At 35.3% G+C, this 20,612-nt stretch overlaps 1 protein-coding gene and 1 long non-coding RNA gene across 2 annotated transcripts; one reads left to right on the top strand and one right to left on the bottom strand.

The window, feature by feature from the left end:
• The first annotated feature begins 9,156 nt into the window (after positions 1–9,156).
• Positions 9,157–9,775, top strand: LOC121241965. The gene is made up of 2 exons (XR_005935855.1): positions 9,157–9,326; positions 9,411–9,775. It is a non-coding gene; the product is annotated as an uncharacterized LOC121241965 (long non-coding RNA).
• A 303-nt stretch (positions 9,776–10,078) lies between these two features.
• On the bottom strand, positions 10,079–11,826 carry LOC121241964 (protein FAR-RED IMPAIRED RESPONSE 1-like). The gene is made up of 4 exons (XM_041139824.1): positions 11,079–11,826; positions 10,661–10,954; positions 10,480–10,569; positions 10,079–10,375 (listed from the first exon to the last, which is right to left on the bottom strand). The coding sequence occupies exons 1-4, from the start codon at positions 11,781–11,783 to the stop codon at positions 10,268–10,270; spliced, it is 1,197 nt and encodes a 398-aa protein (XP_040995758.1). The 5' UTR covers positions 11,784–11,826; the 3' UTR covers positions 10,079–10,267.
• Between the last annotated feature and the right edge of the window lie 8,786 nt (positions 11,827–20,612).

The raw sequence follows: 20,612 nt of genomic DNA, 5'->3' as shown, positions 1-20,612 counted from the left end.
TAGTTCCACTTTGATTTTTGGAACTCTAAGGGCATAGATGATTTTAGGATATGAAAAATATATAGTTTATGAAATTTGGTTAAATTTGGAGTTCGCTTGCAATCAGTAAAAAATTAGGGTCTTAGTGGCAATTTTTGAAAATCTAAAGCTATCTTTGTAAATACCCATTTTTTAAACCTTTTGATTATGAAACTCTTCCTTAAATAGTATAGTCCTAACTTAGCACAATTTTCATTACAACCGCTACGTTTTTCCAAACTCAGGCAGTTTGTAAGTTGGCCTCAAATTTGCACCTTGATAAGTTATTTATAATTTATTAATAAATGTCTCATTCATGTTATTATTGTCATTTTGTGCATAAAATATCATCTTATATGATATGACAAGGAGTTAGAGTTCGAATACTTCAGTAAATTAATATTATGTATTATTAATTTATTATGCTAGTCATATTACTTATTTATAAATAATAAATAATAACATGAATGAGACATTTATTTACCATTCATCAAATCAAAACAATGACAACCTATCTACCATTCATTTACAACTTATTAATAGAAAAACAATTTTTTATAATTTAAATGCATCAAATCAAAATCAAAATTAAAATATATATTTTAAAAAATATTATTTTATTCTAAGATTGTAGACAAATAGTAAAGTAGTAGGTGTTTTATCATTATTGTTTCTATAATAGTGTCTAATTTCTTTCAATACAAGACTTAAATTATATTTTTTAATTACATGTTATTACACTAATGTTTAACTTATTTCTAACTTAATTATATACTTAACGTTTTAGTGTCTAATTCCATGTTATTAAACTTTAGTAAATTAATATATGTGCTATTAACTTATTATACTAGACTTATTTAAATACTAGTGTCTAATTTTTTTCTATACTTAATTATGTATGATAGTAATACTATGATGTTTACGTATACTAAACTATCATTAGTCTTTTTGTATTATTGTATAAGTATATTATTTTATAATAACTAGCTCATACTAATATACGATTGAGCTTAACTATATAAGTTCTAATTATATAACTATATAACTATAGTAGTATATATGATAAATATATAGATAAATACATATTTTTCTAACATATGTACAATGTCATAATCGGATTCAATGTCAAAGTCGGAGTCAGAGTCGGAGCATAAAGTTAGAGTTGGATCAGATTGGAGTTGGAGTCGGTCCAGCGACATATCCGACTCCGACTTTGACTCTGATTAAAAAATTAAAAAAATTCCGACTTCGTCTCTGTTTTTTAGAAACAGAACGGACTAGGAACGAAGCCAGATTATGAGTCAGATTTTTGAATTTTTGCTCAGCCCTAAGAAGAGGTTCTGCATAATGATGAGCAATCCAAGTCCAACAGCATGTTCACCATGATCATGATCAGTATTATATATATATATATATATATATTAAAGAGTTAGAGCCACATGTCTAAGAGTGACTCATTCCCAGATTTATTAAGAACAAACCCTCACTTATGGTGAAGGAATACCTTGGTTATAATATAAAAAATACACAACAAGCAATATGCCACAAAAAAACCAAACCTCACCAAGATAAGACTAACAACCAGAATAAAAAATTAGAACAAAAACTCAAAGACCTCTCAGATAAGGTAAGGACAATTTATCCATGTGAAGCAATCCTTTCAGATGTTTTGGAACTCTCAATAAAGAGCGCCAAACATAGGTCGAAACTTGAGCTCCCATTTTACCTAAATAATCAGCCGGCGCATTTCCTTCTCGATAAATATGATTTATACCAAAATCTCTACCTTCAAACAAACCCATAGCCTCCTGCCAAAAGTCTTCTAAATACCACACTCCACAACATTTCTTCTGAACCCAGGATACACAAACCAAAGAATCAGATTCAATGTCCACATGTTGCAAGCCCAAAGAACGGCAATATTCCAACCTTATTAATAATGCCTTCAACTTAGCAAGATTATTAGAACTCACCCCAATATAACAAGAAGAGGAAAGCACCATATCACCATTCAAATCCCGAATTACCCCTCCTGTGCCTAAGCTCTCTAGGTTGCCAAGGCTGCTACCATCAATATTTAATTTGAATCTATCATATCTAGGCTTCACCCAATAAACCAATTTAACCGGCGTCAATTTAATCGGACTAACTGGAATGTTCAAATCTCTCAACCTCTCCTCATCGGCAAAAGCAAGCTTTGTAAATTTTGGCAAGCTACTTTGCATTTTCCCTATCCACACACAAATAGACCTCCAAAGCACTTCCGCCGAGATGCATTTATCTTCCATCCTTGCCTTACACCTTCGTTGCCACAACTTCCAAATAATAATAGAAGGAAGCAGGCCCAAAATACAACCCATCTGGGACTTGGTAGACGCACATCGAAACCAAAGTAACACCAACTCAAACCAACGCTTATTTGGGTCATAAGGCATACCCAAAATAACCGAAAACCTCTTCCAAATCCCAGAAGCAATGTCACCTGTAGCAAGAACATGATTTAAATCCTCATATCTTCCCTACACACAACAATTACACTTGGAAGTAATAGGATACCAACTCTCCTCAATCTATCATCCACACTTAAACCATTATGAAAAGTCTTCCACATTAGTATGGAAATTTTTTTTGGTATAGCTTCAGTATTTTATATATATATATATATATTCCAATATCCTCTTTTATGTCATCCTCAAAGCTACCGTAAGATACTTCAAGCCTTTGCAAGATATACACTTATCAACTCGAGTTGCTAATTCAAAGGTTCCATGCACCGGTTTATGAGACATTAGTGTCGCTTCTCCTGTCATGTTATCAACTTTTTTGGGGTATGAGTCTCCCTGCCAATTGTTAGTGAAATACACAATAATAAAATAAAAATTACAAAGTTTCAAATAAACCAGTGCAGTAGACTGTCATAGTCTTGACTTGTTTTCTCTAGGATACAATAGCTCAATTGATCCCCGTATAGCTCGAACCAACTCTGCACGGTTGGGCACAAATCTCTACTAGAGAAAACACCACTCTTTAGTATGAAAAAATCCTCAAAAGTATATCTACACACTGTCTTTTTCTTTTTTAAATAAATAAGTTGTATCAAACTCCTCATTTGGATGTTGAGTTGGTTTTATCTAGGGGTGGGCAGCGGGGCCGCCCCGCCCGGCTTCCGCCCCGCCCCCGCATGGGCGGGCGGGCTAACCCGCTCCGCCCATGCGGGGGCGGGGTCCCCCGCCCCGCATAAAGAGGGTATAGCGGGGGCGGGGGCGGGATGACCCCAGCGGGGCCCCGCCCAGCCCCTGCCCCCGCCCCACATTAAAAAAAAAAATTATTTATATATATTAAATAAATATATTGTATATAGATATACACAATTTATAAAAGACTTAAAATTATATTCAAGTCATTGGATTGTTTTGGCCTCCTAGGCCAATCTTTATATAGGAGGCCAAGGCAATACAATAGTCATCCTTAAGCAATGTGGGACTTACTATTAAATTTTTTATATTTATAAATTTTAATTTATTATTTAAAATATATTATAATTTTGGTCTAAAAAAATATTTTTAGACCAAAAAAATTTTTTTTTTAACATAATGGCGGGGGGCGGGGGGCGGGCGGATGGGGGTTTTTCCTCAGCCCCCCGGCACCGGGGCGGGGGACCCCGCCCCCACCTCCCGGGGCGGGGGGCGGGGTGCGGGGAAGGGCACCCCCCGCCCCGCACCATGCGGGTAGCAGGCCTAGTTTTATCTCATCTCATCTCAACATCTAAACATCACTTAAATACAAATATTTTTCAATTTCAAATATTAACTTTTCATCTAATCATTAGAACTTTTCCAAACTTCCAAACAAAATGCAAAAAATAATTCAACTTTTTTTAAATTCTAAAATAAAAGTAATATTAAAAAATTGAGTTATGTTAGATACAATTATAGGTTGTACAAGCGAAGCGCATTCCTTTTGAAAAATAGTAGGGTCCACTATTAAAAAATTATTTTTTCATGTGAATCCTATATATTTACTCACATTTTTCAAAATGAGTGCGGTACTTGCATATTCTATACTGCAAATATCATTTTTCTAAAAAATTATATTTTAACAATATTTTAATTTTATAATGGTTTTATTCAACTTTTCTCTCTTTTTTTAAAATCTCATAAAACAACTTAACCTAAATTATTTTACTACTATTCACAAATAATTTTACTACTATTTATATATTTATCTTCTTATTTAATATCATCTCAACATCCAAACAAAATATTAAGTCTGACATTAGTATAATCTCACTACTAGGTGACCACGCCAAAATGCGAGAAATAATTTCCAGGCAGTAAAGGCTCAATAAAACTGCAAGTAAATTATCAGAAACAAATATGACAGAAACGTCCTACAAGATTCCATAAAGAGGATTTTTTTTTTTTTTTTTTTTTTTTTTTCAAATAAGTCACTCTCGTAAAGAGATTCTCTGGACCATTAACACCACCTGTCATCTATTTCGGTTAGGAAAATTGAGTGCTTATAGTCATCATTTTTATATCACGTATTTGTTATATTTGATTTTTTTTATTAAATTAAAAAATTTTTCTACTCATCATTCATACAGTTTATATTTAATAAATGAAAAACAATATATATGATATGTGGTGCTAGAATATTGATGAGAATAATTTTTCATAAAAATTTAATGATTTTTCATGACCATTTAATACCGTACGTAAGACATTCATTTACTGGAATGAAAAGTCAACAACATTAAAATAAGACAGCCCGTCAACTGCCATATATATATATTCCGTAATATCCCGTATTTTTAGTGTGTATTTATTTTTAGTAAAAAATTATTTTAATTAATTTTAAATATTGTTTTACTTGTTTTAAAATTTATCAGATTTCTCATTGGATTTATTTTATAATTTTTAAGTTGTAAAATTTATTTTAATGTATTTTCTTGATATTAATTAGTATTTGGTATTTAAATTACTCTTTGCTTTCATGAATAATTTTATGGTTGCACTATAATTAATATTATTTTATTTTTCCAATTTTATTTTCCCACTCACGTCTCTACCATGCACGTCTTTCCCTTTTCAATCTTTAGGGTTTACTTATTACCCATGATACACTTTCATCTTATACCTTGGAGAATTTCCCTGTGCAGTCGCTGCTACCAACCGCAAGAGCCACCCAGCCCTCCTAATTCGACGCCAACCTCCATCTCCATGTAAAAACCGACGCCCATCCTTCTACCGTAAACGGCCATCACCTAGGCTCAAAACTCCACCGTGCACTTATGCAGTACACCACCCACGGCCAGCAGAGGAAGAGCATCACCACGGGTAGCACCACGTGAGACGTCGAGTCCACAGATTGCACGGCAAGAGACTCACCCACGCACGACCAAAAACCAGTCTGCAGTTTAACGGTTTTACTCAACCATCACACGGGAACTGCAGCTTCCCGGAGGTCAGGCCACTGCATGCTTCTCCAAAACGCTACCATAAGCCACCACCGTGACCCAGACGTGAGACCGTAGCTTCCCTTTGCTCAGCCACTGCGCATCTCCTTAAACCATCGTCCATGACCCGCGCCACTGCAAACAACCACCGGAAGCAACGCTGCAGTAGGAAACTGCCCACAGCCATGGCAAACATGAAAACCACTGTGATTGCCGTTGCTCTGCCCTGCACCTTTGTACCAAGCCGCTGATACACTTTGGGACGTGAAGGACTCTGTTTTTACACGCCGAAACAGGGGAAGCATTCCTACCGTGAGCCACGTCGTCAGCCCTCCTCAACTCCACTGCCATCAAAAGAAGCCGGAGGACAAGCCTCCACCTTCGGACACTGCCCTGGTCGACGCCCAGCCCCAGACCGTCGCAAGCCTTGCTACCCCACGGTGATTTTCCGTTCTCTTTCACGCCGAGCTCTCTCTCCGTCCCTCTCTCTTTCTACGTGAGGTCTCTCGCTCATCTCTCTCTCTCGCTTCCAGTGCTCCGCCGTGATCACCGCCGTCTGCCTAGCCCTCGCTACGTCGCTCACTGCCGTGTGTTTGCTCCTTGGGTAAGCCCTCCCATGCACGTTTTGTGTTTTACGTAGGTTTGCCGTTTCGTTGGTTTTCAAAGAATGGAGAAGTTACATTAATACCCTTTACTATGTATTATTTAGATATGGAATTACAGTTTTGTCCTTATTATTAGATGGTTTCAATTTGAAATTTTGTTTATATTAAATCTGTTTTTACATGGTTTATGCCGGAAGTATAAGAAATTTTACAGAAAATAAATAGGGTTTTCAAATTGTACTAATAGTAGCATATTATTTTTTTACAGTAAGTGTGAAATTTAATTTTGAACATTTTAATTATGATTACATAAAATTATTTTTAACTTGTTTTTAAGTAAAGTTTTATTTTTAGAGTAAATAATATTGGTGTAATGTTATTTTATATTTTAGATATGATTTAGTCTATTTAAAAACAGTTATGGTTTATTTTAAAATATTTTGAAATAATTATATTATCTAGTATTAAACTTTATAGTTGGTTTTCAATAATAAATAGATCAAACTTTTTTTTTTCAAATAAGTCACTCTCGTAAAGAGATTATCTGGACCATTAACACCACCTGTTATCTATTTCGGTTAGGAAAATTGAGTGCTTATAGCCATAATTTTTATATCACATATTTGTTATATTTGATTTTTTTTATTAAATTAAAAGAATTTTTCTACTCATCATTCATACAGTATATATTTAATAAAGGAAAAATAATATGTATGACATGTGATGCTAGAATGATGAGAATAATTTTTCATAAAAATTTAATGATTTTTCATGACGATTTAATACCGTACGTAAGATATTCATTTACCGGAATGAAAAGACAACAACATTAAAATAAGACAGCCCGTCAACTGTCATATATATATATATATATATATATATATATATATATATATATATATATATATACAGTTCTTTTTGGTGCAAGCGTTTTTGGGTACCGATTGCGGACCGACTGCCTACGTGGAAAGTTTTGTCAGATATATTAAAAAAAGGAAAACTCTGGAGGCAAGCACTTATGCGCACTGATGCGCACCGAAACGCTGACATGTCACTAGTTTTAATGAACAGCTCGAAACGAACCGTTTGGAAAGGCATCTAATTACACGGCTGACTTCGTTTGAGCGGGACTACGAATTAAATCAAAATATGAATTCAAAACGCACAGTTTTGAACCAAGTGAAGGAGAAGACACTTGGTTCTTCTCTGGTTTTGCCCCAGCGAAGTGAAGGAGACGAGCCCCTCGTTTGCCCCAAAGCACACTTCTCTTCAAGCCGTCGAAACCTTCCCTTTCTCTTGCCTAATCTCTTCTCTAGTTTAACCCCTAAATTTTGGTCTCATTTCTCTTGCCTAATCTCTTCTCTTCAAGCCGTCGAGCGCCTCTTCCCTGCGAACACAACTGCGGCCACCGGTTCTCTCTCTCTCTCTCTCTCTCTCTCTGTGTAATAGATAAATACGCATTTGATTAATTTTGTGATGTGTATATATGTTGATTTTGTGATTTTTTGAAGTTAGGTTTCGAATTTAGGTATTGAATTTAGGTTTGAAACATGGCCATTCACATCCTGTCTGTCAATGTGGTTTAAATGAGATTAAATTAAGAGAAATTTGTCATGGTAAGAAGCTTGTGGGCATATGAAGAACTGCAGAATCATCTGTTTTTGCTCTATTACCCACTTTACATGTGAGCCTTCAGTATTTGCATCGGACATGAACTGCTAACTTTTGAATGGGCTGTGAAATAAACATTTAATGAGCTTGGCCTTAATCTTCCAAATTGTGTTGAACTGATCTTCCAATTTAGTGTGGAATTTTGAATGGGATTGCAAAATACACAATAGAAGTCATGGTAGAGGTAATCAAGAATTTTAGAACTAAAATTCGAAAATCATGGACATTTAGTCCATTAAACCAATGACCCCTGCACATAAGAACACAATAGAAGTCATAAGATTTATTTATGCTTGTTTTTGTCTTAGAGTGTCATACAGTGTTTTGTTGATAGTCAATGAATTTGAACTGATTATATGTTGAATTGGTGGCGAAATTAGAGAAATCATGACATATTTATCATAAAAAATGTGACTTGGAGACAAGCGGATGAGTTTAAAACCTATATATTGGAGACAATCATGACATTTTTGGAAATTGTTTCTTATGAGAAGTGATACTATTATTGGAATTTTTTTTTCCCCACAATTTTCTTCTAATGAGGCTGAATATATTGAAAATCAGCATTCTGGGTTACTTTGGCAAGTAATTCAAGTCAAGAAGAGAGGTTGAAGTTTAGTAGAACTTCAACATTTCAACATTCTGGGTTGCTTAAGTGTGCATACTGTCACACATATTGTTAGTAGAACTTCACATAACATGCGTGTAGAGCTGCTGAGCCTTTGACATATCTCCATATGCATGCCATTTCCATTAACTATTGTGTGTAGAAATGAAAGATTCTAAAGTACTACTTAAGTTTTCTCGGTTCAATTTCTACAAACAACTTGAAACTTCAAATAACTTTTGATTCTCTAATGCATATGTGTTTATAGCTAGTGATGTTCAGCTTTTGTATCCCTACTCTGTTTTTCTAGTTGCTTGTTTAGTTTTGGGTTTTGTTGGTAATGAATAAGGAGGAGGAAAAGAACAATAAGAGTGTAAATTTGCTGTGAATCGCTCATCTGAGATTCTCATATGATGTAGCCTAATTTGTTGGTGCTTCTTCTAGCTTTTGAAGTCGATATGTGCTTCAAAAGGGCACCCAACTCATGGTATTGAGCACCATGCTTGGAGATTGGAATCTACATTCTACAAGCATGTTAAATCTTCTTCTTCGACCCGTTTCATTTTATTGTTTATGTCGACCAACTAGTCCTGACAATTTCATTGTTTCAGTTGAAAGGGTCAGCTGGTTCACCAACTAGTCCTGACAATCTTCTTCTAGCTGGTTTTATTGCAAAGTTACGATAATTTGCAAAGTGATTGTAATATAGAACTGAGCTAATATTTAAAGTTTTGCTAAGTTTTTGTAATTTGTAAAGTTTTGGTAATATGCGAAGTAATATTCAAAGTTTGTTGGGAACATGTTTGTGGAAGCCCACTTCTTCATTAGGATGTCATCGTCAGCTTCTTCATGGACTTCGGCGAACAACCCAATGTGCACCTGTGGGAAGCCCGCAAAACTTAGAACATCGAATACGCTAAGAAATCCAGGCCGATCATTTTTTGGGTGTCCAAATTACAATACAGAGGTAATTTTTTTTTTTTTTTAACTTTGACGTGCATGTTGGTTTCTACAAAAGTTTAATATTTTACGTTTGTTTCTTTATAATCAGGGATTACCACACTGCAACTATTTCAAATGGGCAAATCGCAGTGAAGAAAAAAAAAAGATCTTATGAAGATAGAACTTGAGTTGTTAAGGAATGAGGAAGAGCTTCGAAGAAGAGATGAAGAGATTGTGAAGTATAAGTTGGGAATCCACAACGACCAACTTGATATTCAAAGGCAACAAGCAGAGATCCGACGTGAACGCACACTACTTAAAATCTCATGGATTATTTTTATATTAATTTCATTGTATTGCATCTGTAAACAATGAAACCATATTACTCGAGAGAAATTTGTATATACTTTTGTGGCTTTTGTTGTGTATAACCTTAAGCAACTAGTTGAGAAATTTAGTTGTAAATGATGCATGTGCATCAATAGTATTGTATGTAATTTCAATGTATGAAGCTTGAAATGTGATTTTTATGAGACAATTTATTATTTATACCTTGGTCATGAGTGTCATAAATTGATTATTCTAACATGGAAAATAATGATCCAGGCATTATTTGTCCTCATGAAAGTACTTTAAACAGTTAAACAGATCATGGCAAATTCTTGGAAAAAAGAAACCATCCACAAATTACATGAAAAATTCTACAAAACAGTAACATAACTTCAAGTCTTTGATTTCACTTTAACAAAATATAACTTCATTGGTGTCCCTGATTTCACTCAACAAAATATAATTTCATTATATACAAGATTCTATTGCATATACCAATAGCATACTCCCTACTTCACAAGTATGACTTAACACTTACAACTCAAAATCCCAACCTCCCATCATTATACCAACCGAGTCATAACATAAACAAGTCCCAACACATAATTAGAAAGAGATGAAAGTATTTCAACATCTTCATCCTTGCACATGTCCATGATCTTCAGTCCCATCTAGAGCTTCATATGTGCCATCCCCAAGTTGGGTTTCACCAAAGTCCAACACTTCGGTAGTGTTTTGAAGAGGCTAAAAATAGATATAAAAGTGTATGGGTTAGAATCATATTGTGAACTTCAAAACAATAAAAAAAAGTTAGAATAAAAAAGTAAGACAATAGAATCATGAACTACCTCAAAGACAACACTCTCTTGTGTCCCAACATTTGTTTGTCCAAATAAATTTCTGCACGTGTCATCCCTGTCGATATCTCTTCCATGTGGCTACAGATTAATAAAAAACCAAATGAAGTCTAACAAACAAATATTGAAGAGATAAAAATATCAAATATTCATAATGGAATACTGAGTTCACCTGTTTATGTTTTCCCTTTTGAGTAGCCTTCTTGGTTGTGGGTTTGACTCTCTCAATCATTGATTTTTTCCTGAGGCATGGCGGTCTCCCTTTGCCTCTAACTACAAGGGGACTCAGGACTTTCTTTGAATTCCAAGCTGTAGGTGCATCGACAATTGTATCTGCAACATGTTCCAAGGGTCGTTGGGGCGACTTCTTCGTGCGATAGACGATGTTCATTGCATGTAACTTATCTATCATATCATTAGCATGCTCATCACATGACGCTGCATTTGTGGCAACGTCATAGCATACCTTTAATATATTTCTTTTTATAAGTTCAGAAGAAAAAAAGAATGTCAAAATCCCACCACGTAACAAACCACGACCAACAAAATCAACGTGAATGTCACAAAGTGAAAAGAAGAAAATGACATACCTTCAATATACGTGAATACCTGCTCACTTCTGGCCTTGCATCAACTGAGTCATAAGTACTTCGTATAAAAGTGTATGTTCTTTTAATGTCCTTCCTCCATCGATCTAATATATACTTTTCTGGCACCTTTTTCACTTTGTTAACTCTCATAATGGCTAATGCATGTCTACACAATATCCCTCTCATTTCGAACAGTGCACATGAACACTTCACATCAACTTCAACCTCATTAAAATACACCGTTTGGGTCACCTCCTTGATGAAATCATCAACACAAACTTCATCTTCTACATGGTACGTTGCAATTACATCATCCTTCCGGTGTAGAGTTGGAAGAACACCAACCATTCCTATTACTTCTTTTTGAACTTCTCTAAATTTAGAGTTGGTGTATGTGGCTTGAAATATCTTCTCAAGTGGAGAAATAGAGACTGCAGGAATTGTGACGTTGAATGAGTGAAAATCCGCCGCATTTTCATTTTGAATCTTCTTCCTCAACGCATTATCGAATTGATCAACAAACTCTTTTAAGTTTGTCTTTGCATGAACATACCCGTCAAAGAATGCATTCATGCTCTCACTTCGTTGGGTTGTACTCATTCCAGCCCAAAAAACTTCTTTCAAAAATACCGGTGCCCAATAGGTACGCTCAGCATATAAATTCTGCAACCAAGCATTCTCCTGCAAGTTGTATGTTGTAATCATCACTTCCCAACATTTCTCAAACTCCTCTATTGTTTGAGAGTCATACACACGCTTAAGCAACTGACTTTTCAACCCATCTTTGTATGTACCATGTGAACCCAGTTTTTCAAGTACTTTCTTCAGTATGTGCCATAAGCAAAATCGGTGTCGGGTATTTGGAAAGACAAGCGCAATTGCATTTTTCATGGCTCTATCTTGATCTGTGATAATAGCCTTTGGAGCTTCACCATCCATACAGTTCAACCAACTCTGAAACAACCATGTGAACGTTTCTGTATCCTCATTAGAAATCAATCCTGCCCCCAAAAGGATTGACTGTCCATGGTGGTTTACACCAACAAATGGTGCAAACGGCATCCCATACCTATTTGTCAAATAGGTAGTGTCAAACGTGACAACTTCACCAAAATATTTGTATAATGCCCTACTCCGTGCATCTGCCCAGAAGACATTTTTCAACCTCCCATTATCATCCATATCCAGTAGTGAAAAGAATCCATTATTCTTGTATTGCATCCTAGCAAAATATTCATGGAGGGCTCCAGCACCACCTTTCCCAAGTCGAAGGTGGCGTGCCTTGTCAATGTAGTTACGACAGTCTTTTCCATTGAATGGCAAGTTCTCAAACCCACCTGCTTCTTGCACAAGAGCAGCGAAACTCTTGTTCATTCTGATACCAGCTTGATCATTTGTATCTAGCATTCTCTTAACAGACAAACTCACTTCTCTATTGCAGCGGAAGAACCTCGATTTTTGTGGACTTAGGCCGTGATTGTGGGTATTGTGAACAGTCAACAACTTCAACACCCCTTCAAAAAACGTAGCGTTTATCCTTGCATTACAGCCTGTCTTTGATGTCGGACGTGGTCGAGCGACATTTGTGGTCCGATTCCGTGCCTTCCCACCACGAGCACAACCCAATGTGATATATCTGAGCCTCCCATCCTCAAACCTATGACTCCTTTGTGTCATTATCTCAAAACCGCATTGTTTCCCATAGCTTTTATAGTAAGAAAGTAACTCTTCTTCAGAGTTAAACACCATCCCCAATTTCGGCTCCTCAATGATATCGCCCCCCCCCCCCTCAGTATGCACTGCAAATTCTGTCTCGGTCTCGTTGTCATCTTTGGATTCAGAGGGCATAGACAAAGTTTCAACCTCCCTCGAGTCAGGTGTTGGCTCTTGAATTTCTTCTACATGGCTTGAGCTTGCAGTGTTTAAACCAATCGGAGAGGAGGTTGATGACTGAAATCCCAAAAAAAGATTGCATTCACTTGACAACAATATTTTGGATTAATTTAAGCATTTTGAAAAATACACACGCTACTTAAAAATTTAACTCATCACCTGACAAGTCCATGGAGTTGGGTTGGCACTAGGACGAGGTAAGAATGGTGGGAACCAAGCATGTGGCATTGGTGTATGGCCCTCAAACATATAGCTTGAGAAATCCGGATAAAAAGACATTGGTATCACCTAACATGTAGATCAATAATGACAATTAATCAAAGATATAGTAATAAATATAGACATTAATATAAAACAAGTTATATATACATTAATTCAATCACCTATTGCGCGCGATCGACCGATCGATCCTTACAAAACATGATATATAGGTAATAATTAATTATAATCAAATAAAATTAAAAATCTATTTCATTAGCTAAGATTCTCTTAAAGATTGTTCATATATATTATAAGCAGTACAAGCAGTACCTACCACTACTACTTTCATATATATATACACGTACTAGTTTAACCAATTATATAAATATATATATATATATATATATATATATATATATATAATATAAGGCATCTAATTATATACACGTACTAGTTCAACCAATAGATTACTGCAGTACTATATACACACGTACTAGTTCAACCAATTATATATATATATATATATATATATAATATAAGGCATCTAATTTTATACACGTACTAGTTCAACCAATTATATAAATATATATATTTATATATATAATATAAGGCATCTAATTATATACACGTACTAGTTCAACCAATTACAAGCAGTACCTACACCACTACTACTTTCTTGTCTCAAAAAGAAAGCATCTAATGTTATTTTTCCAATCAATTCATATATATATATATATATATAACAATTCAAACTAAAATGGTCTAAAGATAGATCAAAATCAAAATTAAATCTATTGGCTGGCATGCTCAAAATTTTTTAAATTCATAATACCTGATTTGCAGGATTGATAGATGTATCTATGCAATGAGGTGTTGAAAAATATGTATAAAATGGTCTTGATATCATCTGATTTGATGGATTTGTTGATGGATTTGTAGTAGGAGGTGTGATAGGAGATGCGTGCTCTTTCCCTTTCTCCATCAGAATACTTTGCTTGAAGAGGAGCCACTATAGACTTAATAATTTTGTTGATCAGTGCTTCAATGTCCTGCACAAGAATAAGAGTGTAAACTGGAAATTAATCCAATACAATCACTAAATAGACAAGACAAAACTTTTAACATACTTGGGATTCCAAATCCCAGCAATGCAAAAAAAAAAAAAACTTCAAATATTTAAAACTTCTTAAAAATCTCAAACTAAATTCATAACAAGTTGATATTCTAAATTCTAGAAATGCTAAACATAGATAGAACTTTAAACAACTAATTTTTCAATGACAGCTCTACTTCCCCTTTCCCACCAGTCATGTGATGTTTTTATGTTCTTCAATCATTTTAACCCTTCAATCAAGATATATTGTACAAAACGTTGCCTTAATATGATTTCCAACTCAATTATGAGATCCATAATGAAATGAAAGTTCATTGGTAAGGAGGTATTGAGGAATCAAGACTCTTATAGAAGTGATTTTCCCAATAGCCTATAGCACAATTAAAAGGCATATCAAAGTGAGATTTTGAGGAATCAAGACTCTTCTAGAAGTGATTTTCCCAATAGCCTATAGCACAATTAAAAGGCATATCAAAGTGAGATTATGGGCAATAATAAGCATTATTCTCTCATTCAAGGAAATCATTTACCTAATTTAAGCTTGATGTAATCTTCCCTCTAAAAGAAACATTGGCAGTGAGTAGCCCATAGCTGAGAAACAAAACAGGATAATAGCAGAAGCATGAGGCATGGCAGAGAAAATATGAAACATTATTCAAAGAAGCAAAAGGCATGACATCCATAAGCATGCGGGCATAACAAGTGCGCATCACATAGAAAAATATGAATTCACCAGCCCATCTAACACATACTAGTTCATTCCACGGTGGGCGACTCTTTTAGAGGAAAAGCTCATCTCTTTTTCACTCATCATGGCTTATATTTAACCCATTTTTACGAGGGTTTTAACACTGAATCGTGCCTTTTTTTTTTGTACATTCAGATAGCTCACATTTTTCCCTCTAAAAAATTTTAGTTGCAAAAATATAATAAATAAATGTGTACACTTACTTCAGATCAATCTCACCATCGCGTGCAGCTGAAGAGATTTGGGGAAGGCTTTGTTGAGATAGAGATTTGGAGAGACAGAGGGGAGCGACTGTACGAAGTGGGAAGGGAGGGAAGTGAGCTGGGAACTGGAAAGGAAGATGCGGGCTGGGAGGGAACAGAGACGCGGGCTGGGAGGGAAACATAGGGAGATGAGACTGGTTTTCATTTTCTTTTTATTTTTTAAATTTACTTAAATGCCCCTCCATCTGCCATGTCATCTCTCGGTGCACAAGTGGTACGCAGAATGGCTTGTACCTAGCAGAACTGTTAAAAAAAAAAAAACACATAAAACAACGCAAGATAGAAAGAACATCTTCACGAAGGAACTGCGCGGCCTGCATTCATCTGTCTCAAATCTCTTGATCCTCAACGCAATCATCTTTCATAAATCTCTTCCTCAACGTATTCATCTCCCCCAAATCTCTTCCTCAACTCAGGCATCTCCCCCAAATCTCTTTCTCAATGCCGGCATCTCCTTTGTGCGCGACGGCGACGGTCTCCTCTACGAGTGACGGCAACGGACTCTTTGTGTCGACGGTCTCAAGTACTCCATCCCCCAAATCTTGAATTTCGTTCTCTCTTTTGAACTATGTCAGTACACTTTTGAGTCGAAAGACATTGCATTCGAATCACAAGTGACGTAACCCATTTATTTCTGGGCTTTAATAACAATTCAATTGGGATGTCTGAACTGGGTATTTCTCTGTTTTTCTTCTCATTTTTTATGTTATATATTATATCGCTTTTCTTCTTTTCGGGTGATAGATGTGGTTTTGATGCTATATATATGTACCCAGATTTCGATTTGATAATTGATACACTATTGTTGTATTGCAGGTTGTTGCGTTGGTTGAAATCCGGTTCTATCTTTTGGGTCAGGCATTGCTTGAGAGTGAACTTCAATGGACTCAACTTTGAATCACCCCGAGTTTGATTACTTATTCAAGTTGTTGATGATTGGGGACTCTGGCGTTGGGAAGAGTAGCCTACTTTTGAGTTTTACATCTGATACCTTTGAAGATCTATCGCCTACAATAGGCGAGTCTTTTGACACAGAAGTTAATATTAAGCATTGGATTTTGGTATGTTAGACATGAAAGCTTATTTATGGAATGGAATAAGCTTATCTTGACGTGTAATGGAACAATGGGTTTGTATTAAATTTTGATTCTGCATTGTTGCTGAGAAACTGGAGAAGAAAAAGTTTTTTGAAAAAACTAGTAGATTCTCTTGTTTGATGTTTTGGTGCTAACAACTCATGCAATTACTTGAATTGACTCGGTTTATGGCAGTTTTGGTTATTTTGGGTCTAATGATGAGATATATTATTTAAAATTTTGTAATTAGTTGCTTTTGCTGCGTATATCGATGACTAGAGAGAGCATTCTCTTCTTTCAAAGACATAAAATTTAGTATATTTGTATAATGTGCCACCAGAGTCGATTATATTTTCAGATTGACTTCTATCTTCTCTTCATGAATGTTGATTTTGTTACATGTGGATGAGTTTTTAACTATTATATTATGTTCACAGATGCAACTTGGGGTGGATGAAACCCAGTCGGATAGCTTGTCTGGGACACAACCGTGGCTATAAGTCAATGTGTTTGGAGAAAATCTGGTTGATGATTATTGTACTGATGTATTGGTGTTAGATCAGGAGGAATATTGTACTGATGTTAAATACTTCTTTTTGGATAGATGGGAAGTTGAGAAAAATATATTATTGCCATTTTAAGTATTTCTGTACTTAGAACATGTTGATATTTTTAGCTCTTGAGTTCTTTTTACTTGGAACATGTCGCAAGGGAAGTTTGTGGAATCAGGGACTTGAATGAAGTTCTAAGTTTATGCCACTAGTGCAAGAATTTGAAAATTACATTTGTGTATGGTCGATTTTTGCCATACAATTTGCCATGATTTGTCTATTTTTGCAGTTGAATCTCCCATTTATAAATACCAAGAGTACTGATGCGCATGCATATTTTCAGAATAACTAATCTAAAACACCCATGACCAACGTAAAAATAATAAAATTATCTCACAAAAATCACACTTCCCAGCTTAATACAATGAAATTATATACAAGATGTGTAACAACCCGACCCAAAAATTAGGATATAAGATAAATTTTATGTATTTTTTCTTATAGTTATAAATATTATTATTATTTTATAATATTTTAGAGTTTTGTTTGAATTTTAAATATCATTTCTTCCTATCCCAACCCGTTAGCAACAACCTCACACTCATCCTTATCCCTTAAATTGATAAATTCGAATCCTATTAGGAGACGAACTCGTATGAGAAAACCCTACCATAGTTTTTCCTCTATAAAAGGTCACGAAGCCTCTTATTAAATACACCACAAACCAGATCCACGCACCCAGCCACTACACAGCACCCTCACCGACAGTTCCTCCACGTCGAGACCCCACAGAAAACTGCCATGCATCACGTTGCCATGCACATGCCCCTCATGCACGAAAGCAGCCCTGTTTTGCACCCATCGAACAGAGCATCGTCAGCAACAACCATGAAAGGCCACGACTCGACGACGGAGCCACCGCAGCGACTCCACTACGAAGACCATGCATGACCGCGAGAACCACCAGGGCACGCTGCCAGCCACCACAGAAGACATCGGCAGTGGCTCTTTGGCCGTATACTTCTACTGCCGTCACCAACCACTTCAAGGGACATCGGAGCACCACCCACGGTGACAGAAACTGCCGGCCGTCCTAGTCCCGTCGCACCCACTCCCTTCCGGGTAGCCTACCGCCGTCCGCCACCCTCGCCTCACTCTTTTCCTCTCGGTAAACATCTCTCTCTCTCTCTCTCTCTCTCTCTCGGTTGCACTGCCGCATGGTTCACTTCCTTCGGCGTCGCACCACCTCAGACGAGCCCCCAGTCACGCCGCCGTGACCCCTGCCAGCAACCCAGAACCGCCGCACGTCAGCCTCTCTCTCGGTGAGTCCTCTGCTTCGCACGTCTCTCCCGTGCCTCTGTTTTCTCTTCTAACGATACATGTTTTGTTTTAAGTATTCAGGTGTTAATTGAGAATATTATATATATGCCCTTTTATTTCTATTTTATCTAGTATCTTGGAGGATTGTTTTAAATTACATTTATAGACTTACAATTAAGTATATGTTAAGTACGGAGACTATTACGTCATTTTTATTTGAAGTTGAGTTTAATATTTCAAATTGAATCTAATTTTATTAAATAAAGATATTAGTCATAAGCGATTTGTGTATAAGAAAGTGTTTAAAGAATTTAAAATGTGTTTTAAAGTATATTATGGAGCCTATTATATGTTATACTTTAAAAAGAAATTAAGGAATTTTAAACTATATTAGTTATTATTAATTTTACAATTAAATTTCACTAGTAAATAGTAAGTGTTTGAATCTTTTATTTTAAATACTTTAAATCTATGGTGTGAAATGAATCTTTAATGTTATTATAATAGATTTTGATATTTTTATGCTATTAGAGTTGTAAATTTAAGAATAAAGAAATATGTTAAGAATATTTAAATGATATTATTATTTATTCGATTTCTTGTTTAATTATGTTAATTATGAGAAAGGAAACCTATTTTAAGAATTTAAGTTTTTATGACTTATCTTTAATAGAATTGATTATATCTCAAGTATTATACTAAGTTATATTTTGAAAGTAAGAATATGCTATTAGTATTGTAAATAATTTAAGATATCAGTATTCATTGTTTTAGTGATAAACAGAATATTTATTTGATTATGTTCTACGATGTGAATTTTTAATTAAATAAAACTTAGTTTAAGAATTTAAGTTTTATGAATTATTTTAAAATAGCTCAAGTATTCCACTATATTATAGATTAGTATTTTAGTATTTTAAATATTATGATTTATTGATTAAAGGGTTAAACAAAAGATTTGTTTGATTACCTATTAGATTGTGAATTTGATTTAGTAGGATATTAGTACATATTGTTTCCAAACAGATTTAGTGATAGTTATTATTGCGTATAGGTGTCGAGTTACGAAGTGATATTCAGGAAGAGGCACAGCGAGGTAAGTAAATTTGATCATAAATTAGGATCATCACAGTTAGCTTATATGTATGTATTATCCAAGCCAGTTCATTGATAGCCACTATTTATGAACCGCTCATGTCATATGCAAGCATGTCATCTAGCATAGCATACGACCATGTCATTCCGCATCATGTTTAAATTCAGAATTTATGATTATGTATGTAATATGTCATGCATCTCATGTGTATAAGACACGTAAGCCATCTTAATTTCAAGTGTAAGATAAGTTCAGATCAGTTAATAAGATGGCCATTCAGATGCATGGTACCAATGCAGTTCAGTTTCAGGGTGGTGTGCAAGCCACGAACTCAGTCGTGGTCCACCATAGTATGCTAGAATACTATCAGCAGTTCCCCTTGCTGCAGTGGGACGTGGGACTGGTGCACAACCTTGCACACAGGGTTAAGTGTGTTGGCCAGTCAGATAAGTCAGATAAATAAGTTAGTTAGTTCAGATAAACCAGTCATACATAGTATAAGCGTCAGCATGAATAGTCATGAATTTTAAGCTCAGCATGAAAGTTCTTATAAAAATCTTATGTTTATTACGTTTACGTTGTGATAGATTTCTTACTGAGTCATCGACTCATTTTAGTTTATTTTCATGTTTTTAACCACCCAGGTGAAGATGATGATTACGAGCAGGCAGATCAGGAGTAGAATGAGCATTTATTTTTAGTTCAGATTTTCTAAAATAAAACATGTTTTTATGACATGAATTTATTCAGTTTATTTCATTAATATTTTGGAAGACAGTTTTATTAGACGTTTTTCCGCTTAATAAATTTGAGTTTTTCAATTATGAAATTATGGGATCTATTGCCGGGTTTATTTTATGAAAAACATGTGACACACCTAACCTACGGGAAGGGGGTGTTACAAGATGTGCATGCATCGTTTACAAGTTCTAAGTTCACAACTAGTTGGTTGAGGTTATACACAACGAAGGCCACAAAAATATATACAAAGTTCCCTCCAGTAATATAGTTTCATTGTAACCGTATAAAATACAATGAAATTAATATAGAAATAATTCAATATACACGAAGAAGTGTGCGTTCACGCCATATATTTGCTTGTTGCCTTTGAATATCAAGTTGGTTGTTGTGGACTCCCAACTCCCTCTTTACAATCTCTTCCTCTCTTCTTCAAAGCTTTTCCTCATTCCGTAAGAACTCAATTTCTATCTTCACAAGTTCTTTTTCTCTTTCCTCATTGCTATCTAGCCATTTGAAATAGTTGCAGTGTCG

This window comes from Juglans microcarpa x Juglans regia, chromosome 8D (assembly GCF_004785595.1).
Source record: "Juglans microcarpa x Juglans regia isolate MS1-56 chromosome 8D, Jm3101_v1.0, whole genome shotgun sequence".
Lineage (NCBI taxonomy): Eukaryota > Viridiplantae > Streptophyta > Magnoliopsida > Fagales > Juglandaceae > Juglans > Juglans microcarpa x Juglans regia.
Note: the sequence above shows the minus strand (reverse complement) of the source record. Positions and strands in the feature narration are given on the sequence as shown.

Coding starts and splice junctions, on each gene's coding strand:
- LOC121241964 (XM_041139824.1), bottom strand. CDS start 11,783: ATGATTACAACATACAACTTGCAGGAGAATGCTTGGTTGCAGAATTTA. Junction 10,955..11,078: donor GGTATTCACGTATATTGAAG/GTATGTCATTTT, acceptor AATATATTAAAG/GTATGCTATGACGTTGCCAC. Junction 10,570..10,660: donor AAAAGGGAAAACATAAACAG/GTGAACTCAGTA, acceptor ATTAATCTGTAG/CCACATGGAAGAGATATCGA.